Genomic DNA, 18515 nt, shown 5'->3' with positions numbered 1-18515 from the left:
CGTCTTTCTTTGCCCAACAAACCATGAAAACTATTTACATGATGCAATAGAAATTTAAAGTACCCTATAATCAAACGACTTGAACCTACTAATTATTGGACTATGCTTGCTGTACAATTTATGGATTGAAGAGCACCAAAGATCTTCTATATTTCTCATATATTGTAAAAAATAGTTTTGTATGTTTTTTTGATGAGATGATTCTAAATTTTGTTAAAAAGTTTAAACCAGTTTCTAACAACACGGATATAAGATGCAAAAATAAACAATACTTTTCTACCCTTTATTTTTTAGCAATCAAAGGGAAATAGATGGAAAGACGTTTGAGGAACAGAAATAAGGAAACCACAGAAAACTCGTAGGTACATTCTGAAGTAGGTAAATGGTATAATTTGTGAATGTAACCGTGGTCTAAATAGGTGTTCGATATATAAAACTACCTGGCAAATATATAAAGGAGGAAGAATGAGATACAGTAACAATCGTTATCATAATATCAAAACTGGTAACTCTTGAGTACAAGAACAAACGGACGCCATATCTCCTAGTGCTTCCCCAACACATAAAGAATGCCATTGTTTTCAGAAGAAGCGAACAAAAAATATAATTAAACTATAATAGTGTTACACGTTATGGTGAGTAGAGCCCTATATAAGCCGAGTGACCCATAAGTCGGTTCTTTTCAGTATGAAGAATAATTATTATATAAGAGAGTATTGTCGAGTAAATATCTTAGAAACGAAAAAGCTTGAATACCAATATTTGTATCTTCCTGGATAGAAAATTTGAGCATATTTTGTTGGGCACAATAAAAACAAGATGGCATACTCTTTAATTTTCAACATGTTGAGGAAATAAGTAAGGATTCCTAACATTTTTAATGAACACCAACTCCGCCCAGACCCTAGGGGAAATGGATCCTTTGGTAGAAGACCATCTTCGTTTTCCCGGGTTGGATTACGGTAGAAAGTACGTAATGCTTAAAGAACTTGTTCCCTTTCTATTGTAACCACCGTACGAAACATACTTTGATGAATTGGATATTGTCTTTTTTACCGTAGTTCAAGGGGTTTCCATTCATAGTAAGGTTGGATGAAAACGAAATCCGTGAACTCTCTGTGGTGTAATGATAGATGGGCGGTTAATTTACATACGTTCATAGTCTGTTTAGTACGCTGCACTGACACCTTTCCTTCTAATTTGCAATATGGGAGAACTCTCATTATTCTCTGACAAGTTTTTGCTTTTCCTAATAAATATCTATGAGAATTCTACGTTGAATCTGTAAAAGTTAAGTGCATCAAGGGTAAAAATATATATAGCATCAGATAGGAAAGTAACCAGTTGTAACGATTCCCTCCAATTCAAAAAGATATCAAATACTGAGCATTAGTAAACTCTCATGGTCAAATTTATCTGATTAGATATTTTAATTGTTATATTAGAAAGCGGTCCCTTTATTCCCATCAGGTCTGAAGATGAAGAAAATATCCTACTGGATCTCAAACCCGAATGATGGATTTTTTCTGAATTTCTTTAACTGTTAAACTAATATTATATAGCACAAATGTAGTTAAAAAAATGGAGCTCTGTATATAATCTATTTACCATTTTTCACAGTGAGCATACTTCTCTTTAAACACCTATTTTTGCTCTTGTCCCCATCTTATCACTATGATATCATTATTTATCGAAACAATGTAATAAGAAGAAGAGATTTTTAGTGGATGTCGAAGTTTTCAGAAAGCGCGTTATTGCCTGGCACTACTCAGACGACACTATATGAAGTACATAGCCTATATTCGTAAAGTACAATACAGCCAAAAATGTTAAGCATGCATTTGTCAGTTACTATCACTAACAATAATTCAAAGAAGTGTTAATCTACAGGAGATAGAATCTTCCATGATATGACGTTTTGTAACTTACGAATTGCATAGAGTTGACTATATATATGATCAGGCTCTATATTACCCGGGGTATATTCGAAATTTTTCATTTTTGCGAAAAACATAAACATAGAAATGGAAATAAAATCAATCAGCGTAAGTAAACAATACGAAACAAAAATAAAAGATTACAGTCTTTACGTAGATCAAAAAATAACAAATCCTTTGACATATTTTTCATTCGATCAATTAATTGATCTATCCTAACTACGCGGCCGTTAAGATCAAATAAAGAAGTACTAGATTTTCTGCAAAGCCACAGAAATCCTCAGAAATAAAAAAAACATCACAGCAGGAAAAAAAATGGGATTTCTTTGTGGTTCATCAACAACTTCAAAAAAACCAATTGAAAGGAAAATAGTCATCCTTGGAGATGGTTCCTGTGGTAAAACTTCGTTATTAAATGTTTTCACAAGAGGATATTTTCCTGAAGTTTATGAACCCACAGTTTTTGAAAATTATATTCATGATATTTTCGTAGATAATAAACATATTACTTTATCATTATGGGATACTGCTGGTCAAGAAGAATTTGATAGATTACGATCCTTATCATATTCAGATACTCATACGATCATGTTATGTTTCAGTATAGATTCTAGGGACTCTTTAGCTAATGTGGAACATAAATGGGTTGGAGAAATTGCAGATCATTGTGAGAATGTTAATTTGGTATTGGTTGCATTGAAATGTGATTTAAGAAATAATGAAAATGAATCAAATGTTATAAATCCAGGGATGATCCAACAACAACAATCTAATAATAATAGTAATAATAATATTCCACAACTTCAGCAACAACAACAAGAGCAAAATCAACAATTTAAGAAGAAAGATTTAATAACATACGATGAAGGTGTTGCCATGGCTAAAAAGATTAAAGCTTTACGTTATTTGGAATGTAGTGCTAAGTTGAATAAAGGTGTCAATGAAGCATTCACTGAAGCGGCAAGAGTGGCGTTGCTTGCTGGTCCACAAGTTCCTGAATCAAATGATGATGATGACAGCGGTTGCGTTATTATGTAGTAAAATATCATAAAGTAATCGTATAAAAGATTACTTTATGCTGTTGTTATTAACACCAATATTGACATTATTATTGAAAATAAAAGACACCGAGTAATATATATATATATATATATATGTATATATTACATGTAATTGCTTACTTAAAAAAACCTTAACAATTATTATTATTATTATTAAGATTCTCAAGTAGAAATGGACGTAACAAAACCAAGAGAAGAAGAAGAAAAGAGGGAAAAAAATTTGTGAATAAAAAGGAGGGTATATTTGCTAGAGGATATTATTTAAAGGTCATTTAGTTGTCTGAAACAATTATATAAAAAAATAATAAAAAAAAAGTAAAAGTAAAAAGCAAAGAGAGAAACAGGTCTATCAGAGTGAAAAAGAAATATTCTCAGTTGGATTCTTTATGTGAATCAGTATCATTATCTTCTTCGCCCAATAAATTATCTAAAACCATCGAAGGAGTCAATTTCCTGGAACCCGTGTTAGTTGAATTTCTGCCTTTCAATCTTTGTATATTTAAAGGTGCCATACTTGATACAGACAATCTACTTCTTTCCGAATACAAATGTGGTGGTGATTGAAGATATTGGCCCGATAATGATGGACTTGAAAAAGTAGAAAGTAAAGAATTTCTTTTCCTTCTATCCGGAGTAATATTTATAAGATCGGGTTTATTTAAATCAGTGATTACACTCTCCGTTATAATGGACGCTTCTGAAGTGTTCATTGTATTTGATGTATCTTGATAAAATTCAGAGAGTCTGTTGTGTTTTTGTTGTTGTTCAATTACCCTCGCTGTTGGTGATATAAATAATGAATGTCTAAAGTTAGTTGGCGGGGTATTAGTACCTGTAGTAGTATTACTACCTGGAGTAGTATTAGTAATGGTAGTAGAATTAGCGACTGTAATAGCACTGTTTGAAATGTGATTAAGATTGTTATTCACTTCAGTTGTACTATTGCAATAATTATCTGTTACAGGGTTTGCACCAGGCATGTTGAGGGAAGATAAGTTACTATTAACGTTGTTAAATAGGCCTTGATTAGTTTTAGGACTAATAGAGTTTCTTTCTTCATTAAAAGAATTTTTCCTCTCATTAGTTTTATCAGAATAATAATCTGAGTCATTACTTTCAATCTTGTGAATCATTAAAGGTGTGTTATAACCATTTGATGATGCTAATAAACTATCATAGGAAGTTGATTTCTTAGCAGTTCTATAATTTAGGTAACTTGTTATTGCCCACAGAGCCAAATATAAGAAGAAGATGAACCCAACTATAACACCTACCGCTATGAATACTGTACTTTGTACGTACTTATCATCGTTCGTGATATATGGGTTATCATTAATGGATGGCGGAGTAATTGTAGGGATTACTGTTGTTGTGGAGGATGAAGGTGAAGATGAAGTGATGGAAGGACTAGGTGAGGTTGTAGTAATTGCCGAGTTTGAACCACTGTGAGTTGACGTCGACTCTTGGGACGTTGACGGTGACGTTGAAGTTGAGGTTGACGACGAAGTAGTTGTCACTAACTTTGGTAAAGCTCTTGGCTCTAATACTTTAAATGTTTTAGACAACGGAATGGACACCATTGGTAAGTTTGGAGTCGTGAGTTATGGATATTGGTGTTTGTTTTATGTGGTCCGAAAAGCAATACTACTGTTATGTATGATCCATTGAATAATGATCTTTAGTTATCATTTAAAATTGTATGTACTATATAAAAGATTAAAAAACTATACAAGATATGGGAGAGTGAAAAATTCTGCTACGCTTTGGTACTCCCTTTGTAGGCTATTCAACCCGTATACTACTTGACGCGTCACTATAAACAATGTCATTGTATATATTGTATCAGGTATCTCTCATTGCGTGGAAGGACGTTCTGAATGGATTTTTCTTCTGGGACAATATGACCTTCCTTCTAGGTCACCCAGAGACCCTGTACTGGCGGGGGGAGTTCACGCAGGCGTTGTGCCAAGTGTCGCTGTCAGACATTCTTGGCTCATTGTCCTCACTAGACTATAATACTTCTTTTTTAGAAGGAAACTGTCCAGGCCCAGCCGCCCCCGGAGAGATTATCAGAGCGCCATTCCGAAAAATAATCAAGGTTTAGCGGAGCGGAGGGGAGAGTACCTGAATGAAAATCCAATTTTTTACTTATTTCGGTAATTGTGTATCGAATGTATCAGAATTGTAAAGAAGATGGAGAATCCTTATCGAATGACCCTCCAATCTAATTTTAGAACATAAATAAGGTTATTAAAACTTCAATAGTTTACAACTTGGCTATATTTTGAAACATGTACGAATGTATAGAACTTATACGGATCTATCTACCATGTAATCACTGTATATTATGTAGATCGTGTGTTGATTATATGAGTATGTTTATTGCTAACAACAGTTTGTGACAAGAACCATTTTTACGTAGCCACGAACTTACGTGAAAAGTACTATGCCTACATATCGGATAATTTTTTTATTTACTACAACAACTCAAAACATACAAAATACGTAGCAGTAACCAATTTTCACTCATTATTTCAGAAGTGTAATAGAAAATCCAAGTAATTTTAGCACTTGGGATTTTAACGATATAGGTAATAGCAGGAAATGTAACAGTCGCGATTATAAACGGCAATATACTCTTGTATGCTGTGGTGCATGATATATATATATATATATGTATGTATGGTTTACATTCAACCCACGAAGTCCTAGTGTGGACTGTTAGGAGTTGGCATATACTGGGTGTTAAATTTGTTATGCGAATAGCAACCTGCAACATGATGTCTTTTCCATCGATATGACATTTTATGGAAGATGCCTGGGAAAGCTCGGCTTTAATCTACCTTCAAGTAGGTAACTACCATACAGGTAGCCTTTTTGCTCTAGGGCCGAGAACTGTCCATCTATGTGGTGGATTTCTATCTGGGTAGCACTAGAAAAAAGAGCTGAAAATTTACCTTCCTTTACATAGTTGTATACTATTGTGGATCCCATTCAAAGGTAAATAAGCTAACAAGGTTATCTATTGTAACTAAAAACCTTTGATATCTATTAGCAAGTGGTACTTTCCTAGTTGATATTGCTCATCTTCTTACCTTTAAAGAGTAATTAACCAGCAGACGTACGAATTTTCCCTGGGGTAGGCAGATCTCGCTCATCCATGGCATCCGTAGAAATATTTTTCTACCAAAACCTATTGTAGTCCCTATCATTCTTTTATTGAAACAATTCTCTAAAGAGTTTACCCTACGCTTTACCCTACCCGACCACTAAAATCTGGAGGTTAACTAATTTATGTTAGAAATGATTTTACTTTTTATTGATAGTCTAGAGTAATCTATTTATACGTTCAGGTTTACTATAGAAGTAAGTTTCTGTTACTCATTATTTTAACTAATAAACAGAAGGAAAATAAGGTGAATATCTAAAGTTCTAAGATTGGTACCGTTATCTGAAGTAGCCACCGTTGTAAGGTTATATAGCATTAAGTTTAGTAAAATGACATATCCCTTATTTTTTGTATTGGGCATATTAAACTTCATGTATGTATAGTATATCTTTAAAAATGTTTTAACTTACCCACTTATTAGTTTCCTTGAGGTCGTTCTACCCTTTACGGAGCACTTTCAATTTTAGGTCTAGTTTCCCTTTTTCCTAAAAGCTTTCCCCATCAAACCTTTATTTATGTGCCTTTAACCCCTTACCCTCATACGCCTATTATCGCCGTCACAGAAGTCAACAAAGCTTAACTCGCAGTGAAAAATTCTGAGAAATATTATGAAGAACTATTTTTTAATTAAAGATTTCAAGGGGAGTCACATTTACTTTTGATCAACCCTTTCCATGTCCCGATTGTTTGTACGTAGTTACATATACGTATTGGCAATTAGTGACTTAAATTTTGAATTGACTCATCACTGTTGTTTGGTCATTAAGGCAATAGTTTTAAACGGTACCTCTATATATACAACATATTTCACTGAAAGCTGACTACTACACTCAAGGAGATAACCACCAAAAATCACATAAAGAACCTTCAATACAAAATTGTTACATAATGACTTTCGACCTACAAAAAATTGTTAGACCAAAAATTTTTAATCTAGAACCATACCATTGTGCTAGAGATGATTTCCAAGATGGTGTCTTATTAGACGCCAACGAAAATGCTCATGGTCCAACTCAACAGGGATTAGATGCCTCAAACTCAGAATTACACAGATACCCAGATCCTCATCAATTAGAGTTCAAAACCGCAATGGCATCTTACAGAAACAAAACTAGTACATATAAAGCTGAGAATTTGACCCCATTAACTTCTGAAAATCTATGTCTTGGTGTGGGTTCAGATGAAAGTATTGACGCCATCATTAGAGCAACATGTGTCCCAGGGAAGGAGAAAATCCTCGTATTACCACCAACGTACTCCATGTATTCAGTTTGTGCGGAAATAAACGATATTGAAATCGTAGAATGTCCTTTGTTATATAAGAATAATTCATTCCAAATGGACACGGAGAGCGTTTTGACTGTATTGCAAAATGATCCATTGATTAAATTGTTGTTCATTACATCTCCTGGTAACCCAACGGGTGCAAGAATCGAAACAGAAAGAATTGAAACAGTTTTACAAAATTGGACTGATGGCTTAGTTGTAGTTGATGAAGCTTACATCGATTTCTGTGGTGGGTCTACTGCTCCGTTAGTTACTAAATATCCAAATTTAGTCACTTTGCAAACTTTATCTAAATCATTCGGTTTGGCCGGTATCAGATTAGGAATGACGTATGCATCTAAGGATTTAGCCAAGATATTAAACGCTATGAAGGCACCTTATAATATTTCTCGTCTTGCCTCCGATTTCGCTTTAAAAGCTGTTCAACATGATAATTTACAATTAATGGAATCAAATGCAAAGAAAATCAATGACGAGAAACATCGTCTATTGAGGGAATTGACCTCTTTGGATTATGTAGATGATCAGTACGTTGGTGGTTTAGACGCAAACTTCATTATGATAAGAGTCAATAAAGGTGATAACACATTAGCCAAGAAATTATATTTAGCGTTGGCTACAGAATCTGGTGTTGTTGTCAGATTTAGAGGTACAGAATTAGGTTGTTCAGGATGTCTAAGAATAACTGTCGGAACTCCTCCAGAAAATGATAAACTGATCAAAGAATTTAAGAAGTTATTAGCTGAATTAGTCAACGAATAAGAACTCTCCTCGAGATGTTCCAACGCCCTTATATGCCAATCTTTAAATCAGAGCCATAATTTTTATTATAGATATGCATTATTTCAATAAAACATAATTTCTTAATACATAATGGAAATAATTTTAGAACGTTAATGACTTTTGTCCAGTATTCTTTTTATTACCTATAAACTACATATATGCTCATCTTTTAATTTGAAATATGCACGATAAATATATTTTATACTCTCGTATTCTTGAAGAATTGCCCAACTTGCTTCTTTGTATTCATTACTAAACCGGCCTCTATTATTTCGGCAGATTGAATATCTCTTTTCTCTAAGGACAGTTCTTCACTATTCGATAAGTTTAGGCTCTTTTGTAATGCTTCAATTTCGTCACGAAGATCCCTAATTTCCTTCAGCAATTTAATACTACTTGTAGATTCATGAGCTAATTTTGTAACCAAAGGATTTTCATCCAACCTTTTATTTTTAATCGTGTACATCTTTAGGGCATTCAAGGCACCGTCTATTTCTGTTAAACTTTCATGAGTTTTAGACATCTTTTTACGCAATTTAGATTGTAGTTGTCCTTGATGTAACCTTAGTCTTTTCAACTTGTCGGCTGAATCATTATCGAATAAACATTGTAATTGGGTGTATTCTTCTTTAATTTCAACAGATTTGTTAAGTAACTCCTTAAATTTTTTTTCTAAAAATGAAAGAATTGTTGAATTGAGTTGATCAACATTCATAATATTATCATTAATGTTGCCAGTTTCTTCCTTTAAAATATCATAAAGGGTATTTGCTTCAAATATTCTCCACGTATAAATATTGGCTATTGATTTTTTCGTACGTTTATTCAATTGTGGTGTGGATTGATCAATGAAGAACTTGTTCAAGTTTTCAATATTATCAAATAGAACTGATAGCTCAGCTGTAACTAAATGATACGTTGACTCCATGGAAATTATAACTGGATTATTTGACATATGCGGAATTGAACTGACAGATGCATTTGTGAAATATTTCTTTAACGGCTTTGGTTTTAAAAGTTCAGCTAGATAATTTTCATCATTTTCGAATACCTGTACCTGAAAATCAATCGGAGGGATTGGATCGGTCTGACAAACGGCAGATAATACTACTGGTGGTTCGCCTTGTGTACCTTCATCAATTACAACAGGTGGTATTGTTTGTGTCGAACTTTCAGACAAATCAGGAATAGTCTGTATTGTAGCATCCACAGCATGAGAAACAAGTTTGGACTTAGGTTGTTGGAAATCTGGAGGCTCTGATCGGGCACGGTCTAATTCATCAGTAGTAATATCACGGAGATCGTCGTATGATTCTGTTTCTTCTTGCTCTTTAGAGCTCTCTGAGACATTTTCTACTGAACTTGCCTCTTTGCTTTCCTTTTCTGTAACAGATTGGATATTTGATTCACTTGTTTCAATCGTTTCCACTTCCAGTTCAGACGACTCTTTCTGTTCTGCATGCATACTCTCCAAGCCAGTTTCTTTCTTCTTTTGTTGGTTAGCATCAGACTCATTTGGAGAATTTGGAGCTTCTTCAATTTCAGAAGCTCGACTAACGTTATCTTCTTCCTCATCGGATACATCTTCTGAATATGGTTCATCATTTTCGTCATTGAGTTTCTTAGATGGTAAATCATCAAATGAAAAAGACGACCCTGTCTTTTGGTCTAACTTTCCGGCAAATGTAGAGAAAGGTGATTCTCCCATAGTTTCTGGAGTAGGAGCAGATCCAAACTTGAATGTGGGTGTTGAAAAATCCAAGGAACCCTTTGTCGCACTTTGTTTAATACGGTTAGTGAGAGAAGATATAGTTTCCTTGTCAGTATCTTGTGTTATTAACTTCTCTTCTTTCTCTTCTTTTGGGGATTTTGCGGGTGTGGATTCCTCTTCTTTATTTTCTTCTTCAGCAATGGAAACTTCATCTCTGATTTCTTCTTCTTTAGATGGTTCAAGTGTGGTTCCTTCTTCACTTGCTTCCCCTTCGGATAATTCACTTATTGATATTTCCTGGGATTCTGAAGCTTCCTTCCCTTCTTCTGCTACTTTTTCTTGTTCCTCTCCTTCTGGGATATCCTCCTTTGCCTCCACTTCGCTCACCTCTTCATTGCGTGGTGCTTCCTCTTTGATATCACGCTTTGATTCTTCGACTGAAGATCTATCCGCTTTAGGTTCTTCTGTTTTAACTTCAGTTTCAACTTTTTCAATTTCCTTGCCGGTTGTGTCTTCCTTTAATTTGAAAGGTGTCTGTTCTACTGTTGTGTCAGATAAATCTGATGATTCAACATCGTTTTCTTTTTCTTCAGATGATGTTTCTATCTTTGTACCAAATTTAGCAAATGGTGATTCTTTATTATCAGTAACCCCAAACAATGGTTTGCTGAAAATATTGTTTCCAGAAGAAAGCTGTCCAAATGGTGACTTGGTTGTTGTTTCTACTTTGGAATCTAATTTACCAAAGGGTGAAGATGTACCTTGCGTCTTAGGATCCGTCGCGAATTTGGAAAATGATGACGATTCTGTTGATCCGTTTGCATTAGATGCAAATTGTCCGAATGGGGAGCTAGTTGATGTTGAAGGGGCACCAAATGAGGACTTCCCGAATAGAGATGAGGCTTCCTTATTATCAGGAGATGCAATGCTTCCAAAAGTCGATGTGCCGAAAGCTGGTTTTCCAAATGCAGGGGCTGCTTGTGGATTAGCATTCGTCGCAGCGGCACCAAAGACTGGGGTACCAAAGGCCGGTTTTCCGAATGATGGAGTACCAAATGATGGGGCACCGAATGTTGGTTGTCCGAATGATGGAGTACCAAATGCTGGTGCAGCGGTACTTGTTGAATTTGTAGTTTGGACAGTGGAAAATGGTTGTTTATTTTGTTCAGTGGAAGCAGCAAACGCAGATGTACCAAAGGAAGGTGTTGTAGCAGTATTAGTGCCGAATGCAAACGGTTGTTTCGTTTCGGTATCTTTATTTGTTTGACCAAAGGGGCTTTGTGTTTTATCTGCACTAGTAAATGGATTTTCTATAGTTGTGTTTCCAAACAAAGATGCTGGTTTGTTCTCTGATTTGGATGCTGATGTGAAAGATGGTGTTCCAAATGCTGGAGGGGTCGAGATTGGTTTTGTTTCTGAACCGAATGAAAATGTGGGTTTGCCTATGGTAGTTTGTGTATTATTGCTTGATATCGATGAACCAAATGGCTGTGAGGCTGTATCAGTAGTAGTAGTAACAGTAGCGCCAAATATGGTTTTCTTTTCTTCATCACTCTTGTTGTCGTTGAGATTCAAGGATGTAAATGACGGTACATTTTCTTGCGATTTAGATGTTTCATAGGTAAGAGTTGGAATTTCAAATTTATTTGCCTTAATGGCAGAAGTATGGTATAAAGCTTCAATTTGAATATTCCCTTCATTATTCAGGATATAGATCAGTGGTAACCTTTCTAATGAATCAACGCCTGGACATGGTTCAAGAATAGTACCTGTTGAAGATATGTCCATAGCCATACCGATAGGGTTTGTATCATTATTGGTTTCTTTATTAATTGGTAAAACAGCTCTTTCACTATCTTGAGATGGTTGGATGACTTCTTTCGAATCCCAAATAGTCAAGTCACTTGCACTGGCAGAACCTAAGATATTAATTGTTTGAGTGGATTCGATAAGATTAGGCAATTGAATGTCATAAAAAGTTGGATATCTTAGTACTGAACCGAAAGCTGGAGTAATATCAAATGATTCTTGGAATTCTGCATTATTTCCTGAATGTTTTACAATGTACATTTTTTGATCGTACATGACATCTTCAGTTGCTTCAGAAACTTCAATTCCTAATACCACTAGTAATTCATTGTCAGAGAGTTCTTGTATACCATTTGGAATATATGGTTCTTCGTTGAATGATTCTTTAACCTCTGTTGGGATTGTAAATCCAGCCTTTTCGGTCAAGGTGGTTCCTTGACATTTATATAATTTGATTTGGCCGTTTTTCAATATAGCAGACAATGTTGTACCTACAATATTGAAAGTTCCCACTGTTTCTTCAAGTAAAATTGTAGCTTCTCTTGAAGTTAAGTTAAAATGGTATAGTTGGCCTTTATCATTTAGGAAAAGTATACTATTATTTGAAGTAGCTTGAACATCAACAAAAGTATCATTTTCACTTGTTGAGAAAACTGCTTCAATATCTTTAGAATTTGATGATAAATTTAGATTCATTATATCACCATCTCTTGTTATTATCAAGACGTTTTTGTTTTCGAAAATCTTAACGAAAATGACATTTAGGATTTCAACCGATTCCCATATATTAGATAGAAGTTTTGTTTTCGCCTCCGTTTTATCTTCAAGATGAGCATCATTATCATCATCATCATTACCATCTTCAGCGTTCTTTTTTGATTGTGTGGTGACTAAATCTCTTAAGTCTTGTAAATTCCCTACTATTGTCTTCCCACCACATGAGGCAGCGAAAAGTGATTGTTCATTAGAAATATCGAAGTTATGCAATGATGCAAATGGTAGTTTTTCATTATATGAAGGTAGAACTGCTTTGATTCCTAACCCTTTGAAACCAAAATCTTCAGAGATGGTTGTTATAACTTCCTCGTCCTTAAGCGTAGACATTGTGGTTCGTGTGCTTACTATTGTCGAATGTCGAAAAAAAATCTATTGGAACAGATGCTAAGAAGGAGAAGTACAATTGATGTATATAATAAAAGTGGTCTAGTTATTCGTTTAGTATTTTTTCGTTTACTTCTATAGAACTTTTTATGATTATCTTTGTACGTATTCTTATTGTATGAAGTTAAATTTTACATCTCTAAATGGAAAAAAAGATCCCGGCATTTTCCACCGCCGTTTTATTGAAGAAAAGCTGTGGAGACAAATCTTATTCTAAATGAAGAATGGGGGTATAGAACCATCACTCATCGATTTGATTAGTTGTGAAATGACAATAAAACTGTGACCATACTCTCTTAGCGAAGAGATGATCACCGCATTGATAGGTAAGGTAAACATTCTTTCAATATATATAATATTTATGTAATACAAAAAATTATATAAAGGCATTCATTTATTTATTGTTTTTTTTTTTTTTTCAATTAAGCAGAGAAAGTTAATGACCAGCCCAATTTATGAATAGGTTCATCCAATTTCAAAGCATCCAAAGAAGTCCCAACACCCAAAGTAATTCCAGGTCTTAAATCTTGTTTATAAGACAAAGTCAACAATCCACCATCATTAATCTTTGCCTTAATTTGGGAAGTTGGATCTGGATTATACTTAGTAGCAAATTCAATGCCCACGTTAGATCCACGTTGAGGGTTCAAAGTAGCCTTCGCACCAACTTGTAAAATCTTGCTAACGCTTTGATAGAACGATGCACTTGTGATTCGAGCATCATTAATGGACAATGCCAAATTATAATCACGAGCAGAATATCCCAAACATAGAGCGTAACGAGAGATGGTCCCACCTGTGATATCGTAACCAAATTCAGCACCACCAACGACGCCTTCATGAGCTAAAGTTAAATTACCGATGAATAGTGGGCTCTTGAAGATGTCGAAAGTACCCTTTGCGGCGAAGAATGGTTGGACGAAACTCATGTTTACTTTGGCATTCTTGGCACCAACACTTGGAGTGTAGCTAGTGATTAATTCCGATTTCAAACCTGGAGCTAAGCTAGCTAGTTCGATCTTGGTGTTTAGTCTGTTTTGATTGGACCAACCTTGAGTTAAAGTGACACCGGTTGTCTTTTCGAAGAATTTGGACTCAACGTCAGCTTGTAATGCGCCTTCTTTCACTGGTTGTTTGGCATTGACTGTGAATTTGACACCGTTGTTGGTTGTGGTGTTCACTTTGATGGCAGCAGGAGTGGAATGATAGAAATCATTGTTCAGTAAGTTGTTGATGTTCTTGGAGATGTCTGGGAAGAAAGGTGGAGCCATGTTTGGTTGATTGATTATTTGACTAGTGATTTGCTTTTTCAAATATTTCTTTTCTAGAAGGTACAAGTAGAACTATACTTTAATATATGTATTTATGTAAGATATTTGGGAAAGAAAGCGGAATAGTTGGTGCAAAAGTCTCGAGCCATAGCTGAAATATGTTCTGACACTAAGTACTTAGTACTTAGTACTTAGGTACGTAAGTTAGTGTTCCTGTTGGGTGTGTACCGAACGAGCCGCTCACTCTCTGCGCAAAGAAATAACAATAACAGCAATAATAATAACTATTGGCTAGTTCGCTGTCTGTCTGTCTGTCTGTCTGTCTGTTTGGTTTTTTTCGGATGAGGAGGGTGTTTGTACAGCGGCGCTATCATATAGGGCATGGATGTAGGCGTTACCCGGGGAGTGGTCTCTTTTCTAGATATAAAGGTAGAATATATTCTTTTGGGCATTGACATCGCACGAACATAGGCTATAGTAACTAACTCTTATAGTCGATTTGTTAGATACTCATCAGATATGACATAATTTTGAAAGACAAGTACGCTATTGTCGAAAACTCGTATAGAAGTCTAGTCTACCATTATTCAAGGCTGAAAGACTGACAGATTGAAAAGAGCCATTTGCGCATCGAGAAAAGATGAGCTCACCCTCGAAACAAGCAGTTAAAAAAAGATCTTTGAGTAACTATCTATCCAACGTAAATTCAAGGAAAGAAGAACTAGAAAGAATAGCGAAGGAAGAAAAAGAAAAACAGCAAAAATTGAGTGAACTACAGAAACAGCAGCAACAACAACAACAACAACAACAACGAGAACAAAAAGTCGGGTCGAAGGAGGAGGCGTTGCCATCAATCGATAAAGATGATATTTTAATTATAAAAAAAGCTGTTGCAACTCCTAAGAAATCTCAGGATGATGCACGGGAACCACCATGTTCAGTAACGTCACCCATATTAAAAAATATTGCTAGTCACACTGATGAGAAAGAGGAAGATATTGAGTCCAAAAAATCTGACAATCTTAAGGTTACCGAAATAGATCCTAACAACACTCAGGAAGTTAGTGGTAATATATCCGCAAGAGGACCAGATTCTGAATCCAAAGGACAGAGCTCTATCCTAAGAAGCGAATTACAGTCCATTTTAAAAGAACCCGAATTGTCAAATGATTTGATAAAGACTGAACCTTCCATTACGACAGATGATGAACACGAGCAACCACATCCTCATGACAATGAAAATAATCATGTAACTGAACAAGAACCCAAATCGGAAAAGATCAATACCAAAGAACAAGAAACTTTGAGTGATACTGAAACAGCAGAAAATACACCATTAAAACCAAAAAGAGGTAAGTTAATTAGAGCTGATAAATTGAGAAGAGAACATTCTAAGAGAAGATTACAATTTGGTCATGATTCCGATTCCGACTTATCTGATATCGACGAAGATGAAAACTTTACCATCAATAGTAGTGTCCTACATAGTGATATTTCCCCTCTAAAGAAGACAAATAACAACAACAACAACAACGATCAAACGAAAAATACAAATGATCATGAAACGTCGCTGGCATCATCCCCACAAGCAGCTGCTAAGCATGAACCTATAAAGAAGATAAAATCCTCGAAACCGTCACATGTAGCGGTAACAAAACCTGCAACAAGTAAACAAAGAAGAGGTATTTACCGTGATTCTGGTGGTAGAACAAAATTAGCCATCGCATGTGATAAGGGTAAATTTGAAACAGCTAAAAGATTAATTGAAGAGGAAGGTTATGACGTTAATGATCAAGATAATGCAGGTAATTCTGCATTACATGAAGCTGCATTGAATGGTCATTTAGATATTGTTAAATTGTTAGTGGAACATGATGCAAATGTAAACATTCAATCTTATGAAATGTTTCAAGATACACCACTGTTTGATGCTTCAGCAAATGGATATTTAGACGTTGTAGAGTATTTGTTAGAACATGGAGCTAATCCAACTTTAACAAATGCAAAGGGGCGTACCGCATGTGAATCTATTGAAGAAGATGCAGATTTAGATGAAGAAGATAGACAAATTGTCAAGGATATTAAACATCGTTTGATAGTTGCCGCTAGAGATTGGAAACTTAAAAATGGTCACACAACTCTTGATCAAAATGGGAAATCTGATCCTTCGATGTCTTATTACAATAACAATAATAATATTAATGGTAAGAACAATAATAATTCAATGAGAAGTTCTTCTCCAGGAAATACTATTGAAGGCGAAACTAATAGGGCACAAACAATAATTGAAGAAGAATTTCTCTATTCAGATGTTGGATCCAAGGAGGGGAAGGATAAATTATTTAGAGCAGCAAGGGATGGCAATTCAACTTATGTTGGTAAATATCTACAGCATAGGGGCCAACCTGATTTTAAATCATTGATGGAAGCAGTAAAATTCGGTCATGAAGATATTGTAAGTTTATTTCTAGCATTTGGTGCACAAATTAATAAAAGAGGGAAAGATGGTATGACACTTTTGATGTTAGCAGTTGGTAGAGGACATTTAGAAACAGTCAAACTTTTAATAAAAAATAATGCTGACGTGACAGCAATGGATAGTAACGGAAATACTGCATTATATTATGCAGAGAATAGTATTATTGGTGTAATAAATCCTGAAGAAATAGCATTATTGAAGAACGATCTTGACAAGTCTGCTAATAATCTTATTAAGAAAGAGGTAGGGTCTCCTAAGCATGACATTGGCAATGTTAAAGCTGCAACTAATGAAAGTTTAATTGAAGAAATCGAAAAAAAGCGTGAAGACAAAGCGATGGATAATGCGTTGAACACTACTACTGAGATTTCTGTTAACGATAAAGATTTTACTAGGAAAGATACCGTTGCCAAAAGTATGGAAAGTGATAGTTCAGAACAGGAAGAGGACGACGAAGATATACTTTATATCAATACTAATAAAAGGAAAAGAATTCCATCATCTTCAACTGTGAGTAATTCTGCTATGGTAAATTCCACTAATATTGATGAAGCCGATAAAGATATGTCAGCTATTTTCGATAATGATGATAATAATAATGATAATGATAATGAAGCTGCAATGCACTTGAAGAAGAAACAAAAAGTGAACGATGTTATCGCACCTAAAGTTCGTGAAGAAACTCCGGAAGAGAAGGAAATACGTTTGAAAGCCACCGAAGAATATATTCAAAAACGATTAGAAAATAAGAAACGTAAGGAACAAGAGTATATTGACAGAATGAACCTAGAGGAAGAAAGAAGAATTGAAGAAAAGGAGAAACAAAGAATTGCTGAAGAAAAGCGGTTAGCGGAAGAAGAAAAGCGAAAGAAATTAGAAGAGATGAGGCTTCGAATGGAACAAGATCTACAAAATAGACGATCTATTAGAGCTCTATATCCAATTGGGTTGCGTTTGATAGATTTAAATGATAAGAAAAATTATATGTCGTTTATGCCGTTGTATTATATTGTGAAGAACCAAATACGATATGTGTTGGATTTACAGTTATATGTACTAACTAAGGATGAAAGCATTTTAAAATATGAACCCAGTGAAAAAGTGGAACCTGAGCATAAGGAGCAACTATGGAGTTTATTAAAATTTATTTTTTTGAACGGCGGTAGGACAGACGTTGGTGAAGATAAAGAGGAAGATGAAGATGATAAAAAAGTTCAATATAGAGTGAATTTCAAACGATATGACATTGATACGCGGCTCAGAATTGAAACACAAGAATATGACAAGTTTGCAAATTTACCTATGAAATGGATTCCTATTGATAAAATTGAAATAGAAGACAAGGATCTAGAGGCTAGTATAAAAAGCAATATGAATCAAGTAGCCTTATTCGATAAAAAAGACTACAATAATAATCGGTCAAATAATAAGTCTAGCAAACAAGATATATGTAATAGTACCAAGAGACCAATTATGCTACCGACGAAATTGCAATATAGGAAAGGCATTACAGACTTGCTTTCCAAAACGATCAATATCAATTCAAGTTGGGCAACTACTAAGAGTAAAGAAACGCAAATGATTTGAGGGTTGATGCCAATGTGAACCCTAGCTCCGACCACTGCATCTCCAACCCTACTTTAAACACTGAAGGGGGCCCTTCACACCGCGTTGCATTTTTTTCCTCCGCGTTGATTGGCGCGAATTTTATCGCAAGGAAACAAGAAACCCCGGAATCTCGAAGCTGCATTTTTTTGTTGGTGGAAAATTGTAATAATAAGGATTGGTCTGGTTTCTATCCCATAGTTATTGTTGTTTGCGACACGAGGAAACTTATATTGTATTAA

General features: G+C 35.0%; 6 protein-coding genes across 6 annotated transcripts; 3 read left to right on the top strand and 3 right to left on the bottom strand.

Moving 5' to 3' along the window:
* Positions 1-2252: 2252 nt before the first annotated feature.
* Positions 2253-2975, top strand: RHO3 (Rho family GTPase RHO3; the record flags this gene model as incomplete). Its single annotated transcript, XM_003668604.1, has 1 exon — positions 2253-2975. The coding sequence occupies one exon, from the start codon at positions 2253-2255 to the stop codon at positions 2973-2975; it is 723 nt and encodes a 240-aa protein (XP_003668652.1).
* Positions 2976-3369: 394 nt separating this feature from the next.
* Positions 3370-4578, bottom strand: PRM5 (pheromone-regulated protein PRM5; the record flags this gene model as incomplete). The annotated part of the gene is made up of 1 exon (XM_003668603.1): positions 3370-4578. The coding sequence occupies one exon, from the start codon at positions 4576-4578 to the stop codon at positions 3370-3372; it is 1209 nt and encodes a 402-aa protein (XP_003668651.1).
* Positions 4579-7055: 2477 nt separating this feature from the next.
* HIS5 (histidinol-phosphate transaminase) lies at positions 7056-8216 on the top strand (the record flags this gene model as incomplete). Its single annotated transcript, XM_003668602.1, has 1 exon — positions 7056-8216. One exon carries the CDS (start codon positions 7056-7058, stop codon positions 8214-8216), a length of 1161 nt encoding a protein of 386 aa, XP_003668650.1.
* Positions 8217-8436: 220 nt separating this feature from the next.
* Positions 8437-12861, bottom strand: NUP159 (FG-nucleoporin NUP159; the record flags this gene model as incomplete). Its single annotated transcript, XM_003668601.1, has 1 exon — positions 8437-12861. One exon carries the CDS (start codon positions 12859-12861, stop codon positions 8437-8439), a length of 4425 nt encoding a protein of 1474 aa, XP_003668649.1.
* A 479-nt stretch (positions 12862-13340) lies between these two features.
* Positions 13341-14189, bottom strand: POR2 (putative porin POR2; the record flags this gene model as incomplete). The annotated part of the gene is made up of 1 exon (XM_003668600.1): positions 13341-14189. The coding sequence occupies one exon, from the start codon at positions 14187-14189 to the stop codon at positions 13341-13343; it is 849 nt and encodes a 282-aa protein (XP_003668648.1).
* A 640-nt stretch (positions 14190-14829) lies between these two features.
* HOS4 (Hos4p) lies at positions 14830-18255 on the top strand (the record flags this gene model as incomplete). The annotated part of the gene is made up of 1 exon (XM_003668599.1): positions 14830-18255. The coding sequence occupies one exon, from the start codon at positions 14830-14832 to the stop codon at positions 18253-18255; it is 3426 nt and encodes a 1141-aa protein (XP_003668647.1).
* Positions 18256-18515: the final 260 nt, after the last annotated feature.

The sequence above is a fragment of the Naumovozyma dairenensis genome, chromosome 2, assembly GCF_000227115.2.
Source record: "Naumovozyma dairenensis CBS 421 chromosome 2, complete genome".
NCBI lineage: Eukaryota > Fungi > Ascomycota > Saccharomycetes > Saccharomycetales > Saccharomycetaceae > Naumovozyma > Naumovozyma dairenensis.
This window is presented reverse-complemented; position numbering and strand designations above follow the sequence as displayed.